Source organism: Vanessa cardui, chromosome 13, assembly GCF_905220365.1.
Source record: "Vanessa cardui chromosome 13, ilVanCard2.1, whole genome shotgun sequence".
NCBI classification, from domain to species: domain Eukaryota; kingdom Metazoa; phylum Arthropoda; class Insecta; order Lepidoptera; family Nymphalidae; genus Vanessa; species Vanessa cardui.
In genome coordinates, this window is record NC_061135.1 from 2,279,840 (window position 1) to 2,299,682 (window position 19,843).

At 34.1% G+C, this 19,843-nt stretch overlaps 1 protein-coding gene across 1 annotated transcript in view; it reads left to right on the forward strand.

Moving 5' to 3' along the window:
- The window catches only part of LOC124534803 (cytochrome P450 6B5-like), a 33,644-nt gene extending 18,777 nt beyond the window's left edge, over window positions 1–14,867 (forward strand). The window contains exons 6-9 of the mRNA XM_047110822.1: window positions 4,442–4,657; window positions 6,772–6,911; window positions 7,242–7,380; window positions 14,646–14,867. Of these exons, the coding sequence (XP_046966778.1) occupies window positions 4,442–4,657; window positions 6,772–6,911; window positions 7,242–7,380; window positions 14,646–14,842 (692 nt within the window). The 3' untranslated portion in view covers window positions 14,843–14,867. The remainder of the gene's footprint in view (window positions 1–4,441; window positions 4,658–6,771; window positions 6,912–7,241; window positions 7,381–14,645) is intronic.
- The last annotated feature ends 4,976 nt before the right edge of the window (window positions 14,868–19,843 follow it).

Consider the following 19,843-nt stretch of genomic DNA (forward strand, 5'->3'; position numbering starts at 1 on the left):
TGTTACAGTTTCAATTCTAAATTTAAATGTATATTGAATATGTACCAATCGTTACATTGAAGGAAAATAAACATACGCAAGATTTTTTTTATGATATGTGGCAAACGAGCAGTAGGCTCATCTGATGGAAAGTGACTACCACCGCCCATGGACATCTGCAACGCCAGGGGGCTTGCAGGTGCGTTGCCGGCCTTTAAGAAAGGAGTGCGCTCTTTTCTTGAAGGTTCCCATGTCCTATCGGTTCGGAAAAACCGCCAACGAAAGCTGGTTCCACAAAGTGGTTGTGCGAGGCAGAAATTAAACCATAGATGATTTTTATGTCACAAGGGCTAGGCAAACTAAGCTCTTTCTCTTAGGTTTTAAATTGTTTTAATTCTATATATCTTTGAATATAAATGAATTGATTCATATAAAACTAGTTAGAAGTATTAAGATGGGATAAACAAAACAAACATCTTACCTAAAAAAGAGTTACTGAGTTTTTTGTCGGTTCTTCTCGGTAGAATCTACTTTCGGAATGGGTCGTAACTTCAATCAATTGTTAAATGACGATTCAAACGTGCTTGTCAAAAATCAAAATCAAAATCAAAGTATACTTTATTCAAGTGGGCTTTTACAAGCACTTTTGAATCGTCATTTAACAATTAAGTGAAGCTACCACCGGTTCGGAAAGTTACTCTTTTTCAACATTTAAAAAAATACAGTCATGTTAGTTAATTTTTAAGTTAATACAATTATTAAATTAATATATCCTGCCTGGAAGTCAACAGGTATTAATTCCACGCTTTTTTATCATGTACAAAATCTTGTATCGAATAATACGCCTTTTTCACCAATGTATTTTTTATAAACGATTTGAATTTACGAGACGGCAAAGTTAAAAATGTCTGTGGAATTTTATTATAGAAATGGATACATTGCCCCAAGAAAGATTTATTGACTTTGCGGAGTCGGAAACTTGGCGTTATAAGCTTATCCTTACTTCTAGTGCATATACAATGATTATCACTGATTTTATCAAAGTTATCAATGTTACTGTGAATATACATGATATTGTTGTAAATATATTGCGACGCAACAGTGAGTATTCCTACTCTGTTAAAAACATCCCGAAGAGAGTCTCTAGCTCCAAGATTATAAATAAACCGAATTGCTCTCTTTTGTAAAATAAAGACAGATTCAATGTCTGCAGCGTTACCCCAAAGTAATATGCCATATGACATAATACTGTGAAAATAACCAAAATAAACTAAACGAGCGGTATCAATATCAGTTAGTTGTCTAACTTTTCTAACCGCGTATGCTGCGGAGCTGAGTCTCCCTGTTAGGGACGACAAATGGGGACTCCACCGAAGTCTGGAATCCAATTCTATTCCCAAGAACACGGTAGTATCGGCTACATCAAGCGGGCCACCGCTTAAAGATATATTATAATTTTGCTTTCTAACATTGGGTAGGGTAAAAACTACACATTTTTTTTTTTTGAGTATTCAAAACCAAATTATTTACATTAAACCAATCTTGTATCTGTGATAAGGCACCGTACACATCGTCATAGTCAGTTTTTTTCCTGTCAACCTTAAAAATCAGTGAAGTATCGTCAGCAAACAATACTATATCACAAATAACTTTAACAAAGAAAGGAAGGTCATTTATATATACTAGGAATAGAAAGGGACCCAAAATTGAACCTTGTGGAACACCCATTTTTAGCGTAGATCCAGTAGACTTTATTCCATTAATGAAAACTTGCTGGATTCTTTAACTTAAGTATGAAGCAATGAGATCAAGAGCCCTACCTTCAACGCCGTAATATTTGAGCTTATAAAGAAGCGTCTCGTGTTCTACACAATCAAATGCTTTAGATAAATCACAGAATACTCCAATAGCATTCTGTGATTTCTCCCAAGCATCGTAAATATGCTTAAGAAGCGCAATTCCCGCATCAGTTGTTGATCGACCTCTTGTAAAACCAAATTGCTCACTATGAAAAATTTTATTTGTACCAAAATGGATAAGAAGTTTATTTAAAATATTTTTTTCGAAAATTTTACTTAAAGATGGGAGTATTGAAATAGGCCTGTAATTACTGGGATCGCTCCTATTTCCATTCTTAAAAAGTGGTAAGATTTTACTACATTTTAACAAGTCAGGAAATGAACCCGTGTCCGAACTCTTGTTAAAATTTACTGCTATATACGGAGCAATATCGTGTATGATGGTATTTTTGAATTTTACCGAAATGCCCCATACGTCGTTAGTTTTTTTAATATTAAGTGTTTTAAATACTTTTATAACATCTATTGCAGAAACCGTTTCAAAAGAAAAATCAATAACGCATTTAGAAACATGTTTATTTAATAATTTAGCTGCGTCTAATGTAGATGATTTTAAATGAGATGTTATTTTATTATCCCATATATCCTAGAAAGGCTTCGTTTTGATTCCACTGCTTTATACCATATAGGTCGTATAATATATTTCTACTTTTATATATACCAATAGTAGCCCAGTCACTAAACTTCAATTTTGTATTATTAAAATGATTTCATTTTGAATATTTTATTAAATTCTATTAATATTAATTCAAAAAATGAATTATAAAGTTCATTTGGATCTTGTGTCATTAGATCTAAATAAGCTAATTTACACGCCACAATATCTTTAAAACAGTTTACTTTATGAGCCGTTATTGGCCTGTACATAATTTTTTTTGAATGAATAATTTCTTTGTGTTCTAAAAAAAACTTCTGACCACAGTGATCAGAAGTTAAATTATTTATAATTGAAAATTCATATATTTCACAGTCACAAAACACATTGTCAATACACGTAGAGAAGTATCGTTGGTTATTCGTGTTGGTTCATTAACTCGGTGCGTTAAATTAAATGACCTAAACAATGTGACTAATCGAACACTCAGCGAAGTAGCTTTTAATATGTAAGTCTACGTTAAAGTCGCCACATACAATTATATATTTATTACTTTCGCTTATCTTTTTAAGAACATCCTCCATAGTGGTCTCAAATAAGCAAAAATCTCCCCATGGGGGCCGGTACACACATACTGTAATGTACTTGTAAAAGCCTAGTTGAATAAAGTTTATTTTGATTTTGAATTTGGACATGAAATTTAAGGAGTTTTTGAAGTAAGAAAGAGAATTATTGAAGGAACAAAAATTATTCTTTTTTTAATTTTCTAACACAAAATTTACTTCACGTGCTTTTATAAGCACGCAAATGTGTATTCCATTAAGCATGCTTGTGTGGTTAATGGTCTGATTAACGTGTTCAAATATCTCACCCTATTTCCTGGTATCCATTCTAGTCCAAAGAACGAGGAACTTCCAATAAATTTAAGTCTTATCTATCTATCTATCCAAATCAATAAACTCTGGACTAATAACTACTTCGGTATCCTACACTCATTCAATTCAATTCTTTGCTTAATGGCTCCATACTCTAGAATTTCCACAGCGGAAACGATTCCGACAGTTCTATTTAGATAAAAGAAAGTGTTTATTTCAAAGTTTTCATTTAGTTCTTATAGATTTTTCCGTGTTCCCGATTGAAGATAATTGAAACGGATTATAATGGAATTAATTTTATTGATTCTGATATTGTATTAAGTAACTGTTTGTGTCAATGAGGTTTTAATAAAGTATAGCGTAGGCTGAATTTTAGTTACTTTAAAAAAAAAGTAAACTAATAAATACTGCTACGTTAGCAGTATTTATTAGTTTATCCCTCAATCTCAGTGGGGCCTTAATTCGATATAAACTGTTGAATTTATTTTGACAAAAAAAATCTTTAAATAATATATATTAGTGATAAAAAATATGTCATTATCTATTATATGTTCTCATCACGGTCGAAAAAGAAGTTAAAATCGAGTAACTAAAAGAAAGCAAATAAATTACGTTTTGGGCTACAAACCTATGATCCTGAAAATTATGTCCAAATCAGGACAAAAATGTATCTGAGATTATAATAATTAAAATAAATAACATCAAGGAGTTAAGAGGTAACTGGTAAGGAAGTTGCTCTCGTAATTCTGATAGCACGGAAACTCTTCTGGTAGCTTCCAAATGGGACTATGAGATTCATATTTGGCAATGAATCAATCTGTCAGATAATATTACTCATTAGTTACTACGCCAATGCGCCACCAACCTTGGGAACTAAGATGTCCCTTGTGCTTCTAGTTTATACTGACTCAATCATCCTTCACACCTAATCACAACAATACTTAGTATTCTGCTTGGCGGCAGAATATTTGATGAGTGGGTGGTACCTACCCAGACAGGGTTGCACAAAGTCCTGCCACCAAGTAACTCACACATTAAACTGTTTTAAATATTGCATAATTAAGTACACGATTGGTTTAGGATTTTGTCAGTTATTTAAAGCCGAATGTTCAACGATTGAATAATGATTACAGCGGACATGGTTATAGCGGCAAATGCGTTTATAATATTTCTTGGCGGCTTCGAAACGACATCCTCGACCCTGGCCTTCATGTTCCTGGAGCTGGCGGCTCATCAAGAGATCCAAGAGACGATGAGAGATGAAATAAAGGAAGTGTACAAGAAACACGGCGGGAAAATGAGCTCTGAAATGTTGCAGGACTTAACCTACATGGATATGGTTATACAAGGTGTGTATTTATTAATCTATATTTAATATTATAAATCTGTCTGTCTGTCTTTTGCTCTTTGACGACCAAGCCGCTGAATATCATTTGATGAAATTTGGTATGAAGCATTTGATCTCCGAGAATGGACATAGGCTATTTTTTGGCCTAAAACATACCAACCAGCAAATAAGCAACCAACACACAAAAACGGGGGCGACTACTCGTTGTTTATATTTTATTTCAAATACATTGGTAGATTGGATACATTTGGTAAGAGGTCGCAACCACCCATAGTCATTGGCATTTCAAGGAATATTAAACACGTGACATCAACGCACCAACATTCTTGGGAACTAGGAATATTGTGTTCCTTGTGCCTGTTATACTGGTACACTCATCCTTCAACCAGAAACATAATAATACAAAGTATTGCTAGTCGATACCTACCCAGATTACTTCGCACAAAGTCATAACATCAATTTTATAGTATCAAGTATTATGTATTTTGGTGTTATTAGTATTATGTAGCATACTATGATTATTATATGACGCAATGGCTTGTCCTTGACGTCAGGATTGCTGACGTCACGAGTCTCAGGGTTTAGATCTCCTAGGAGGTATGAAATTAAACGCAGGAAATAATCTTCTCTGATTTGTTTAAAACTGAGAAGGTTTGATTCGACGAGCCTACCAAGCCTGTCGATACCGGCAGGCGCTCGGCATTTTATAACAAAAATGGGGGGTTTAGACTATTCACTCAATATACACATATCCACCTTTTTACGAAGGCTAAAATATTTCAGGCTATTATAACATTTCAGAATTCATTAATTATTATTATTTTAGACCATTATCAGACAGTTTTCAATCATTTAAATAAATATATCTTGACATGCGTTTTTTTCAAATAATATGTCGGCGGGAAAATTATGTGGTTTTATATATGTTATTATATATTTTATATTAAAACAAATTATCGTTCATCACACAGTCCATCGTTACACGTAAACACAAAATCCCTTATATTTTCATTTTAAAGTATCTTTATCTTAAAGTATCAGAACGCCGAGCGATATGGAAATTTTATATTTAAATATGAAATATACTGACACAGCAAAGAGGAGACAAAGTGCAGCAAGTTATTGAAAATATTTCCGTATACTGTGCTCTGTTCCGACCGTAAGAGAAAAGCTAAATATACAACATTTATACCGACGATATCATCGGTCAGGAGCTTGATTAATAATTAATATAAAAACAGCCTCTACAACCTCATTTTTAATGTCTTATGTCTAAGTCTATCTGTCTGTCTGTCTATCTTATGTCTAAGTTCCTTTGTTTTTCTTTTCGTGTAATATGTTTTTTTTTCTCAAGGGCTTTAGTTTTTTGTTCTTATAATTTTGAAAGAAAGAAAGAAGAAAGAAAGAAAAAACATTTATTGACATACGCACATATAAAGAAAAAAATGATATAAAAAAAACATAAACAAAGAAAGATATAATAATAACGAAAAAAAAAAATATGAATATAAAACTTGTGTGCAGTCAAAAGGAGACAGCTCAGGCTATGATTCAGCTGTCTCCCTTGTAGCCACGCAATGACAGTATCAACTAAAGTGATTATCTTAAACAAACTATCAACTTAAACATAAACATACACATAAACATTTGAGGGGTACGGGACGCGAGGCGCAGGTTGCGAATTTCATTTATTTATTTTCGTGTGCGCGAATTTGTGTATGTTTACCCAATAGTCAGGGGCCATCTGAAAATCAGTGTGCATTAGCACAGCTTATACTGAGGTGAACTCGCTACCTACACTGTGTTCTTTAAATTTAATTATTTTCTTCTGTATAATCTATGTGATGTATGTGTGTAGCAAAATAAATGGTTTAAATGCTCTAAATTTACTAATGCTGGCCTTAGCAGTAGTAAAAGCCGGGGGAGGTTGCCAAATTAGTTGTTTTTTTTATTTGGTTTTCTTTGGGGGGGCGTAATTTCTGTGGTTTTAATTTCACGAAAAAATGCAGAGCCGCTTCTGTTATAATATGTTTTATCTATCTTATATATCTTACTTAACTTACTTGAGTTATAATTACAAGATCAGTTATATATTGGTAGTTATTTATATTCCAGAGATATTGCGCTTGTATCCCCCCTTCCCCACCATCCAGCGCATGTGCACGAAGGACTATCACATCCCGGGCACGGATGTGGTGCTGGAGAAAGGTACCATCGTGGTGTTCCCCACGCTGGGCCTGCATAGAGATGACCAGGTAATCATAGCTTTATGATACATGACTTGGTTTTGTTGCTGCGAATAGCATTAACTATAACATTGATTTTTAGGTATAATAAGTAGGTACTTTATACGAATAATTTAGAGAGTAATTAAATATATTTTAAGTGTAGTTTAATTTTGAAATATTGGTTTAATTGTTTGTAGTTTCATTTATAAGTCACGCAAATATACATTATTATTGTCCCTTACAAATTATTACTTAAATATTTGTTTATTTAAAATGTCAATTTATACAACTTAAATATAACAATAAAAAAATTAACAGTAATAAAATATTTATTAATGCATTAAGTATGATTTTCAGTATTTTCCCGACGCGGAGTCATTCCAGCCGTCGCGCTGGCGGGCGGCGGGAGCGGAGGCGGGAGCGGGAGCGGGCGCGGGAGCGGGCGCGCCGGCGGGCGTGTACGCGCCCTTCGGCGACGGGCCGCGGTACTGCGTCGGTGAGTTTGCTATTGTCTCTAGATACTTGATAGTGTTGCCATTTAATGGTATTTAATTATTCGATATTCTCTCACACTAAAACATACAGATTAATCTTTGTAAGTATTCCAAATATAATATAATTAAGTATGTTCTATGTTTCTATGCATCGAGTGTACCGTACGAATTGTCGAAGTACCAAACAAAATTTTTATAATTGTATTATTGTTTTAAGTGATTGTAAATTATTTAAATAAAGTTCTTAAACCCGACATCGTGGGTATAATATTAAAACATATCAAAGTTAAATAATAGGGCAAAATAAAATAAAAATTTAAATATAGAAATCTTGAAAGCGCGACCTCTGCGCTAAACTTTTTCTTTTAACTATCCCGTGCGCTAGTGTGAGTGATACTCGTGCTTATGAGATGTCTCAGTGTGCGCGAGACGACTGAAAGTAGGGTCAACAAAAAACACAAATTAGATTCAATGGTAATACAGTGTACATGTACTAAATATTATTTGTTTTCGATTTTCATATTGACACATGCGTATCAGGAGTTAGGTTTTGTACTAAATCACGCCGTATCACTCGTGGACCAGTGAACTACGGGTAGCTTTAAGTTTAATTCAACACTATAATAACGAATAAAAAGCTATATGAGCTTACTTGAATTAAAATTTTTGTTTTTGATTGATTTTCACTTCCACAACCGACTTATGGTCAGAGTCTATTACGTGTATACTATAAATTTTATAATTATAAAAGTCAATATCGCATATCACATCATTGACATATCACAACACTCGTGTTTTTCTGTGAGATTCGAGTTCCTTTTTCGGAATATCTCATTTAAACGATTCAATATAAAGATTTGCAACCTTTTAATACCAAAAGATAGATAATGTTAACAACTAAAGATGACCTTTTATCGTCAGTTTGTGACCGACTTTTTAAACAAAATAAAAAAAAAAAACTTAGCAAATATTAAAGGCATCACTTAAAGTAATAAAATTATCAAACGAAGCATTCGATATTTATTCAAGCGTCGCTCCAAGTCGTTTGGACTTAGAATTTGTAACTCGCTATGTTTTCTGTTAGGAAATTATGAGATGAATTTTAAAATTAGTTAAGATGTGCAGTCAATTTTTTTTCTTCTAATTTCGAATGGAACATAGTAAACAACAGCCTGTAAATTTCCCACTGCTGGGTTAAAGCCTCCTCTCCCTTTGAGGAGAAGTTTTGGAACATATTCCAAAACGCTGTTCCAATATGGGTTGCTGGAATACACATGTGACAGAATTTCTATGAAATTAGACACATGCAGGTTTCCTCACGATGTATTCCTCCACCGCCGAGCGTGTGTTTTCAGCTGCTAGAATTATACTGGCATATAAACTATAGATATACAGAACACTAATAATAATAAAGAACGATCAAAGAAACGATGGATGGTTTGTTTTAAAGAAGATATGGTTAGCAAGAATGTTACTTGAGATGACGTCCGACAGAAAAGTATGGAAGGAGAAGACATGCTACGCCGACCCCAAATACAATTAGGATTAGAGAAGGACGATTATGATAGTGTGCATTATTACAGTGATAGGTCTGGTACACGACGCGACCTGATAGAGTTTATTTATTATTGGGATAAGGGCAGGAGGATGATGTATACAGAACACTGACATACACATACATTATAATATTTTCACTATAATAGTCCTGAGAGTTACCTCTAATGACATTAACGTCCGCTTGTGAAATCGCCCGCGGGCGGAAACTATAGTAGTTTTTAAATTTGGAACTCTCTATGAAAGTCTACTACGAACTACTAAGTAAAATAAGTGTTATCATGGTGTGTTTGTATTTTCAGACACACTTGTGGACTTCCAGGCAGGATAAATCACATACATATATTGTATTTGACTAACATGACTGTAGTTTTAAATGGTAAAATGGGTAACTACTTAGTTTCTTACCGGTTTTTCTCGGTTGAACCTACTTTCCGAACCGGTCTCGGTTGAATCCACTTATAATAGTTGTTAAATGATGATTTAAAAGTGCTTGTACAAGCCTACTTGAATGAAGTATATTTTGATTTTGAATCAAGTGTTGTGTATTGTTTTTTTTTTTATGGAATAGGTTGGCGGACGAGCATATGGGCCACCTGATGCTAAGTGGTCACCATCACCTATAGACAATGACGCTGTAAGAATTATTAACTATTCCTTACATCGTCAATGCGCCACCAACCTTGGGAACTAAGATGCTATGTTCCTTGTGCCTGTAGTTACGTTGTCTCACTCACCTTTCAAACCGGAACACAACAATACTGCGAACTGTTGTTTAGCGGTAGAATATCTGATGAGTGCAAAAAGCCTTACCACCAAGGTATGTTTTGACATGTGAAAATTAAAAATTAATTATGAATTCTTGACTATTTATGACATTATAGCATAACAAACAAAGATAATTCCGCATTGAAAATATTAGCTGTATTATTAGATACACGTACAGCTCAAACGCTAGACTTGAGTTCGGTAATTCGATTCAAATTGTTAAAGTTTCACTAAAATAGAATAAGGTTATCGCTGTTGAACTTAGCTATATCATTTAGCTATTATCTCGCTCCGTGGACGCTGAACGAGTAACTTAGTAATGACTTATAATAGCCCGTGTCTTTGCTCGTTTGAAAAGATTCTCTTTGCATTTTTTAATATAAGATAACTTTTTGTTTTTAAATAAATTTTGGACGATATCACGTGCATTACTCTGATCCCGATTTTAGTAGTTAAAGAACTTGTGTTATGGAAAATCAAATGTAACGACTGTACCACAAACACCAAAACCCATAGACCAAAGACAACATAGAATATTAAAGAACTTTTCAACCGACTTCAAAAAGGAGGAGGTTATCAATTCGTCTGTATTTTTTTTCTTTTTTTTATGTTTGTTACCTCATAACCGAACCGAAGGTGGACCGATTTTGATATTTTTTTTTCGTTTGAAAGGTAGTGCTTCTCGTGGGGTCCCATTTTAATTTTATTTTTTTCCGATGATGGTATCCGTATGAAAACGACATAAGTCTTAAATTTGCATTATGTATATGCGCGACAAATAGGTGAATAACTGAAAATCACGTTAATCAATTTTGATGATTTTTTTTAATTATAAAATATATACTTCAAGGATAATTTGGTGAAAGTTTGGTAAGGTTCTGACCATAGGATCCATGACAGATTAAGGGAACGGAAGGGAACGGAACAATGCTGAGGAGCACGTTAGCAATAGTCGGTCGAATCTTTTATTTATGGGTTACTTGGATATTTGAATCATCTTCCGGAACGTAGTTATGTTCATGTAATTGTCATAATCGAATATTATAATCAACTAGCGACCCGCCCCGACTTCTCACGGGTGCAATACTGATACTGAATATACTACAGAATTTGTTTATTTGCGACATCACATTGCAAACTTCTAAAATTGTCAGTGTTTCTTTACTATATTGTTCATGTATTATATACACAAACCTTCCCCTTGAATTACATTATCTTTTAAAAAAACTGCATCAAAATCCGTTGCGTAGTTTTAAAGATATAGGGACAGAGAAAGTGACTTTGTTTTATACTATGTAGTGATGAAACTCCTAAACGACTAACAGTTAAGAGTGCGATTTGGGGCAGAATTTCTTACTGTCTTTAATCAAATTTTGTGTATATGATGTGATGCCATTTGATGTACGACATAATATATTAGCTATTTTGCAAAGTTTTTTTACTGAGCTCGATTACAGCTCATTCGAGGGTAGTAGTAGTAGGTAGCACCTTGTAGTTTATGCCGCATGACGTATTAAAGCCGCATTTTCGAAAGTCTATTTTTGCTTTATTCGAAAGTTTCTTTTGACATTGTCCCCGAAGTAGTTTCTGAATAATATAAACGGTACGCTTAATCTATCCATATTAAGAAAAATATTTAGGCTACATCAGCTTCACTTAAAATCAAAAAATAAATAAAATTTTAACAAAAAGAAAAACCGACTTAAAAGAAAACACTATTTTAAAAGAAATAAAAATGCACTAAAAATAATTGCATATTTAACATATTTTTTAGAGTCCTCCTAGGTAAAATGAAATGAAAAATATTAGACTACTTAAAAGTCGATTTACTATTATATAATGTAGTTATAATTATTGCTATATTTGGAGTTGGTGTCAGCCAAGAAAACCCTATACTATATCTATCAAAAAACAATACGAGAATACTTTAAGAAATATGTTTTTTTACAAATTACCTTTTATACGATATTATACCTACTGGGTCAATCAAGGGGCTTGTGTCGCTTCTTTCTTTTGATTGTTGAGGCGTGTGCCCATGGCTGACACCGGCTCCAAATATAACAATAACTATAACTACATTATATAAGTTGAGATATTTAAAATACAATAGGAATACCACCTAGGTAGTTACAAAATAAGTCTTACATAAAGTGGGTGTAGGTAAATAGAAAAAAATAATAATGAAAAACCTAATAATTTCTGTGTGAGTGTGTTTTATTTTGCGTGTTTGTGTGCGTTTGTGTTACTGTATGTGTGCGTGCGAGTGCGTGCGTGTTTGTATGTGTGGGTCATTTGAAATTAGGTTGTAGAAGTAGTAAATTATACACTTCATTGTTTGTTCCGAACCGGTAGTAGCCTCACATAATATAGTTCGATAAATGACCATTCTAAAGTTCTTGAAAAATTTAACAAAAGCATGTTTTTATTTTATTTGTTTGTAATTATAAATTATTTTAATAACAATTAATTTTTAAATGTGTTAAGTAATTTCCGCTAATCTGATTGGTCATTGATCAGTAGGAGATGATGACGCAATATCGCGCAACCAATCAGCAGCGAATCTACATTCCTAACGGGACAATTCCACTAGCAAATTGTCACTTTGCTGCAATCGAAACGAAACGTAATTATTGCCGTTTAGTTTTTCGTCTACAACAACGATCTAGTTGCTGTTCGGTTGTATTATGAGCGAAATGGAATCGGAAACGTATTGCAGCCGTTATATATTAGTAGAATTGTCCCTTTGTGTGTTATCTTCTAAAAAGTCCATACGAAATTGCTTAAAAAATATTTCAATTGAGTTTGTGATTAATATATCTTTATTAAGAGTCGAGATGGCCCAGTGGTTAGAACGCGTGCATCTTAACCGATAATTGCGGGTTTAAACCCAGGCAAGCGCCGCTGATCCATGTGCTTAATTTGTCTTTATAATTCATCTCGTGCTCAGCGGTGAAGGAAAACATCGTGAGGAAACTTGCATGTGACAAATTTCATAGAAATTCTGCCACATGTGTATTCCACTAACCCGCATTGGAATAGCGTGGTGGAATATGTTCCAAACCTTCTCCTCAAAATGGAGAGGAGGCCTTTAGCCCAGCAGTGGGAATTTACAGGCTGTTGTTGTTGTATATCTTTATTTATTACACAATACTATTACTCCGATTAACTACTTATATCCGATTTAATTTTACTTCCATAATCCCGATAACAGTTTCGTCAACGTTCAAAACACCATTTTTTCGCATTGTGCATGTAATATATTAAATCAATATGGCTGTTTCCAGGATTAAATTTAAATGTATATTTTCGAAGATATTACAGAGTTGTATTGTCATGACAAAAAAGCTGTAAACGTTATAAGACATTCTGTCATCTGTAATATATTTACTATCAGCATTGTCCCCGTAACGATGGGTCGTTAGTATCGTGTATAAAAATGTTATTAACCCCCGAAGCTGGGGGACCGCTCCAAAACTAAATTACTAACTATTAACCAAAATTAAAAATTACTCATCTAAGCAACAAAAATAAAGATGAGATAGGTAAGTATGTGACGCTAATTAATTAGGAGCGGTCCCCCATGCGATTTTTTTTTAATATTAATACATACTTATACGTATAGGTACTTTAGGATTAATTTTCTTTTATTATTTTTTACTTTTTAAAGGTACCTTATGTTTTTTGTGGCGGGGGTTTCTGATTTTTTTTATTTATTTGGCTTTGTTCCTGTTGCGGTTGGAATAGAGTACAAAAGAGCTTGCATAACATTTTTCTGCCGTACAAATCTAGGTGCAGTTGAGTTCTGCGTTTTCACCTAACGCCTGTTCGTACAATTTTACCTTATTAGTGGTAAAGTTACCGTTACAAGGGAATCTTTGTAAGCACTTTTGTTACGGTCTCAGGCGTTCTTTAACAGAAATATGAACCGATAATCTTATTATGTGCGAATATAACCCCTATTGCGTATACACAGGATCACTTTTCGTTTGAATATCGTTGCGAATTGAAATATAACACACTATTAATACTAGGAAAGAAAGATTATACTGCTTATTCTATTTATTCGAATATTGGAAATTATAACTCTTGTTTACTGAATTTAGTATTAATAATTATTTCATATTTTACATGCTCGTACATGTTAACCGATGATTGCAGGTTCAAACCCAGGCAAGCACCATTGAATATTCATGTCCTTAATATTTGTTTATATTTCATCTCGAGCTCGGCGGTTAAAAATATATTATATGACCTACCTTGTACAAATAACGCAGTTTTTACGTGCATAATGAAGTGATAAATTATCAATTTTTGTGTTCTAAACAATAACCCCATACTTAGTAATTCTAAAGTTTTTTTTATTAAATAAATAAAAATCGTTTTCAAATAAAGGGGGAAACTGTAGACAGCCTATATTAAAACCATCCATAAAAAAATTGTAACCAATATAAATATACAACGCATCGAAATAAAGATATAAATTACTCGCACAAATCTCGACTTTTACTCGTCATCTACAAACCAATCAGTCAACACACCCCCTTTATAATTAATTAAATAATTTATTTATGTGTACGTACAACAACAACAACAACAACAGCCTGTAAATTCCCACTGCTGGGCTAAAGGCCTCCTCTCCCTTTGATGAGAAGGTTTGGAACATATTCCACCACGCTGTTCCAATGCGGGTTGGTGGAATACACATTGGGCAGAATTTCTATGAAATTTGTCACATGCAGGTTTCCTCACGATGTTTTCCTTCACCGCTGAGCACGAGATAAATTATAAAGACAAATTAAGTACATGAATCAGCGGTGCTTGCCTGGGTTTGAACCCGCAATCATCGGTTAAGATGCACGCGTTCTAACCAATGGACCATCTCGACTCATGTGTACATATATATATAATTTAAATTCTACTAATCAATAAGTATCGTTTGTTCCAGGTAAAAGGTTCGCACTGAACCAAATGAAATGCTGCCTCGTAAAGCTGCTGACACACGTGCGCATAACGCCCGCGACGACAGTAGACGAGCGCGGCCGAACGTTCGCCGCCCCGCGGACGGGGCCCTTCGACGTCGACATCCGCGCGCCGATGACGCTGCACCCCGCCGACGCGCGCGTCACGCTCAGCTTGTTATGACGTCACGCGCTAACAATTACTATGTAAGATATTCGTTACCTTATTAATATATATACCTATATTGTTTATTCGATAAATAAAAGTCACAGTTATAAATCCAAACCCAGCTCGATTAGATATAAATACATTTGTTTAACATAATAGGTTCAATCGACATAATTCCAAGTTGTACAATCAATCACCCTTAATTTTCATGATAACCCCGTTAAAAAACCCCGGATTCTGACCACCGACCGTTTTCTTCTGTTTTTCTTCTATTTTCTGTCACCTCACAATCTGTCCAGTCATTCAATTGGTCAGCCGATCAAAGTCGGCTTTCTTTACCAGTCAACCACGACGCAACAGTGTTACCACTTTGATCAGTTAAAAAATGCCAGTGTCACTCGGAATGGTGTAAGGATTCTAAAGATACGTGTCGCACCCAAATGATAAGGGGCTTAATAGTTATGGTAGTATAGAGGAAATATTATACAAACATACGTCAAACCTGAAAAAAAAAATGGTTTTGGGTAGTCCTGTAAAAATATGATTCAAATAAAAAAGACAATATAAATTTCACTCAATAAATGAAACTTAAGAAGTGTTCATTGTTCGGTATTTGCCCAAAATACGCCGATTTTCAATTTCTTAGAACCCCTTAATAACCGACGTCGTAGCACTATTCTGTGAGAACTCACATCATATCTCACTCGTGAAACAATAACCTCTTCACGTCGACGTCATCGAAGCGATTCGCAATCAACTCATCCGCAGTTCGAGATACTCATTACAGAATACCTTCACAATCTCGGATCGTGGCTGGAACATTGTAATTTGAAAATCGAATTAGTTTCGATTCTAGAATCTTAATAAGGACGCAAATATCCATTTCTTAGAACTCCTTTGTATTATATGTTAATGTAATATGTTCTTCAATTGAAGTTTATAGGCATACAATGTATTTACGTATCTTGGGGAGGTTGTGATTGTTTCATATAAGCCATGCATGTAATTTGAAAATAAACGACTTGAAAACTTTTACATTGTTTAATTATTTCTTGTGTGAAACATCAATGGCGCTCTTTGGGAGTAAGACTGACTCGCTCTACTCCCTCATGGGTGCAGAACGTGTACTATATACCTCACTGCTATAATAATAAAAAATATAAATTTTTATGAAGGAATTTGTGTGTTTGTTTATTTATTTTATTTTATATTAATTAATCGAATTGCTAGTGTACCTGATAACTTATCGGAACATACATTACAACGATTTACATATGACATTAGAAAAAGGTGAACTACAATACAAATTTTCATACCCGATTTCATCCTTTTCGATGATTTTAAAAACGCTTTAACAGCTTTCATGGTAAATTTCATACAAATTTTTACCCGCAGTTTTACCCCCTAAGGAAATCCTTAGTGCTAACCTTACATTCGTGGGAGAATTTTTTGATGTATTGATACACTCAACGATTTAGATTTTATATTTAATTATAAGCTAGTTTACGTCGCGTCATCGATCACAGGCTGGAGGAAGGTATGCAAGTTCTTCGTACATTTTGCCGTGATAAAAAGTAACTTATTTCAAATTATAATCTATCGTCAGCCCACTACTGTCCACTGCTTAACATAGGCCCCAAAACGCGCCACGTTGCTCGTTCCTCTGCGTTATTCATCCAACTTCTACCGGCGATCCTGCGAATTATAATCTACCTCATTCCAAGTTTCATTCAGATCCGTTCCGTCGTTCTTGCATGATTGAGTAAATCGTCCATTCAACTGAAGCGGTAAGATTCTTTTGAGCTAATTCCGATATTCGGTACCTTCCAGGGACCGTATCATATTTTTTTTTAAGAAATAAATACAACAACAACAACAGCCTGTAAATTCCCACTGCTGGGCTAAAGGTTTCCTCTCCCTTTGAGGAGAAGGTTTGGAACATATTCCACCACGCTGTTCCAATGCGGGTTGGTGGAATACACATGTGTCAGAATTTCTATGAAATTTGTCACATGCAGGTTTCCTCACGATGTTTTCCTTCACCGCTGAGCACGAGATGAATTATAAACACAAATTAAGCACATGAATATTCAGTAGTGCTCGCCTGGGCTTGAACCCGCAATCATCGGTTAAGATGCACGCGTTCTAACCACTTGGCCATCTCGACTCAAGAAATAAATAGTAAGTTAAAAGTATAGGTTAAATGTCTCCAATTGTGGGGAAGTGTACACAGTTTAATCTATCACGGTGTTCCGCTGTCACGCTAGAAATATAGTTTACGAATACATTTCTACTTGTTCAGGCTACCTCACGATTTTCTCTTTTATGGAAATTGTTTTCAAATACTTGTAAGCAATGCTACTTGACCAGATTCATTAACATCAAATATTCTAGTATATGTTACAGCTGACGTTTCAACTATCAAAATAACTTTAAAAATAATGGTTAAAAGGCTTTCATTTCTTGGTTTTGACTGCACATTACTTGTAAGGTAGTGTTGCTCCTTATCGATGAGTTATCTATAACACTAAATTTGACAGGCTTGTTATTTCTTAGTGAATCATTTCGAGCATTTAGTAACAATACATGTACATCACACATGACTGTTTGTAGACCTAATATCCTTTACAGATATACTTTATCGGACAAATAGGGAAACAATGCAATTATATTAATTACAATCTAAATTGTTTATTTTTTTTTTCAATATAATAATTCTAATTTATTTAAATCCATTTTTTATAAATTAATAATATTTTTAGATGGCCAATAGTGTTTTGTTTAAAAAAAACTAAATGATGTAACATTTACGCCGAAGCTGTTTTTAATCACAAAATTTCTAATGTATTAATACATGGAATTATAGCACCGCATTTTCATAACATAATACGTAATAATAACTAAAGCTTATTTAAATATTTGTTTAGCATAAATTTTACGTAATATTTTAGCGTCATGAATGCAAGCTCACGAAGTTTTTTAAATCAAATCGCGGTATCGTCTGGAGATTTTCCCGCTCACGTTCCACAGGATAAGATTATCCGACGTATCTTTGCATAATATAAACCGACTTCGGCTTTACTAGATACTCCCAATTCCACAGCCTCCGGCCCGGTGAGGTCATTCAGTCCGTTCCAGCGATCAGTACAATAGCGACAACACATGTTTGTTTCTTCACTGTTACAATATTGTAATAAATGAGAACTCTTATATATTTTTTAATTTAGGTGAATATCTGGTCTTTTTTTATTAAGGGGAAGTTTGACAAATTCCGTCAGATTATTTATATGTACCGTCAAAGCTAAGAACGCATCGATATCGACGAATAAATGGCCAGTAAGTACACGCACACCAGTAAAGTAGTATGACGTTAGGTTAGTTTCAAGCGAAGCTGTCACATACACTAAGATAATAAAGTTGGCTCGCTTTGTTTAGTACCGTTGTTCGCTTCTTAAATCATTTATATGAAGAAAGTTGCGTAAACTCTCCAACTAATATTCTATACTATTTTGAAGAAAAAAACATTTTTAATAATAGCTTTTATTGCTGAGTTCCATTTTCAAAAAGGGTTAAGTTTGTTAATTGTCATATGTATTCCAATCTGTATAGTTCTGATCTTAATTAGTGTCACCAATACGAAGTTGATGAGCTAAAGCATTCATTAAACGAATGATCAGCAGAACACAACAGCGTTTTATGTTGTCCTTAAATAGCATATATTTTCCCATAAACATTTGTATACTAATATTTTAAATGTACAAGTAACTCTGACTATCTGTCTGTCTTACGCTCTTTCACAACTAAGCCACTAAGCTCATTTGATGAAATTTGGTACGAATGAAACTTGAACTCCAAGATAGGCTATTCTTTGCCAACCAACGCCTGAAATGTGAGCGAAGCCGCGGGCAACAACTAAGTCTTTATATTTGCCGGTTTTGTGAATAAGTGAACCTATAATAACCTATAACCTATGCTCAATTTTAATTTTAATTTTAATTTTAATTTCAATTGCATATTTTAATGTATGTTTTTATTTTCTATTATATAATTTTAGTTTAAAAATGTTTAATTTATATTTTCAGTAATATGCATGTTGAGACAACCCGTAAATAGTAGAACGTTTACTTTGATAATTTTGAAATGTTATTTATTTTTCATGTGATATTGTATCTACTGTTGGTTGTCCTAATAAAAATAAAATAAAATATGGTACAATAGATGACATCTGGGATTAGTGATATCTGCTTGGCCAGAGGCGCAGTGACAGTGTGTATCAAATTTTATTTAAAAGAGAACGCATGTAAATGACAAAAATAAAACTTTGTAATAGAACATTAGTCCTTTCCAACTTAAGACTACGAGGAACTTAGCCTACATTTAGAAAAAAACTTAATGGAACTTAAGTTAAAAATCTACACAGCGCAAATACCTAAGTGAGTGGTAGTACGGCTCCGCTGCTCAAAAACAAACGTCAGAGGCAGGTTTCTTTGAGTCCGTTTAAAAAGCCTCCGTCGTGATTCCGAATGAGGACATTTCAAAAGTAGGTTTCCCCATTCCTTTCATGTCAGTTACCAACAGTATCCTATCGTAATTACGATCTGACGCCATGAAAGACGAGATAAAAGTGTGTCTCGTTTAGCCATTGTGGACCATCCTTTAATGTCTTGTAGGGTATGTGCACACTGTACAACTATATACATACGTATAGTACGACACAACTTAGATGTAGCATCGGCAACCTCAATAAAACCGATAACTGCTGATTAATAAAACCAATAGGAAAAAGCTCCCGATCGAGCCATGCGACGCGATTCGTCGCTATAGATTCTCGCGTCAGTTCAACCCGAGAAAGCAAGTGCATGTAAATCGATGTGTCAAATTGACGAATATATTAGGTCATATGATATTGCAAGTTATTACGTTTGTGTAAACACCATATTCCCATAATAAATAAATATTGATAATTTGTGACAGCGTACTCAATTCGGATATGATCGGTTTTACGAATTGCCGATG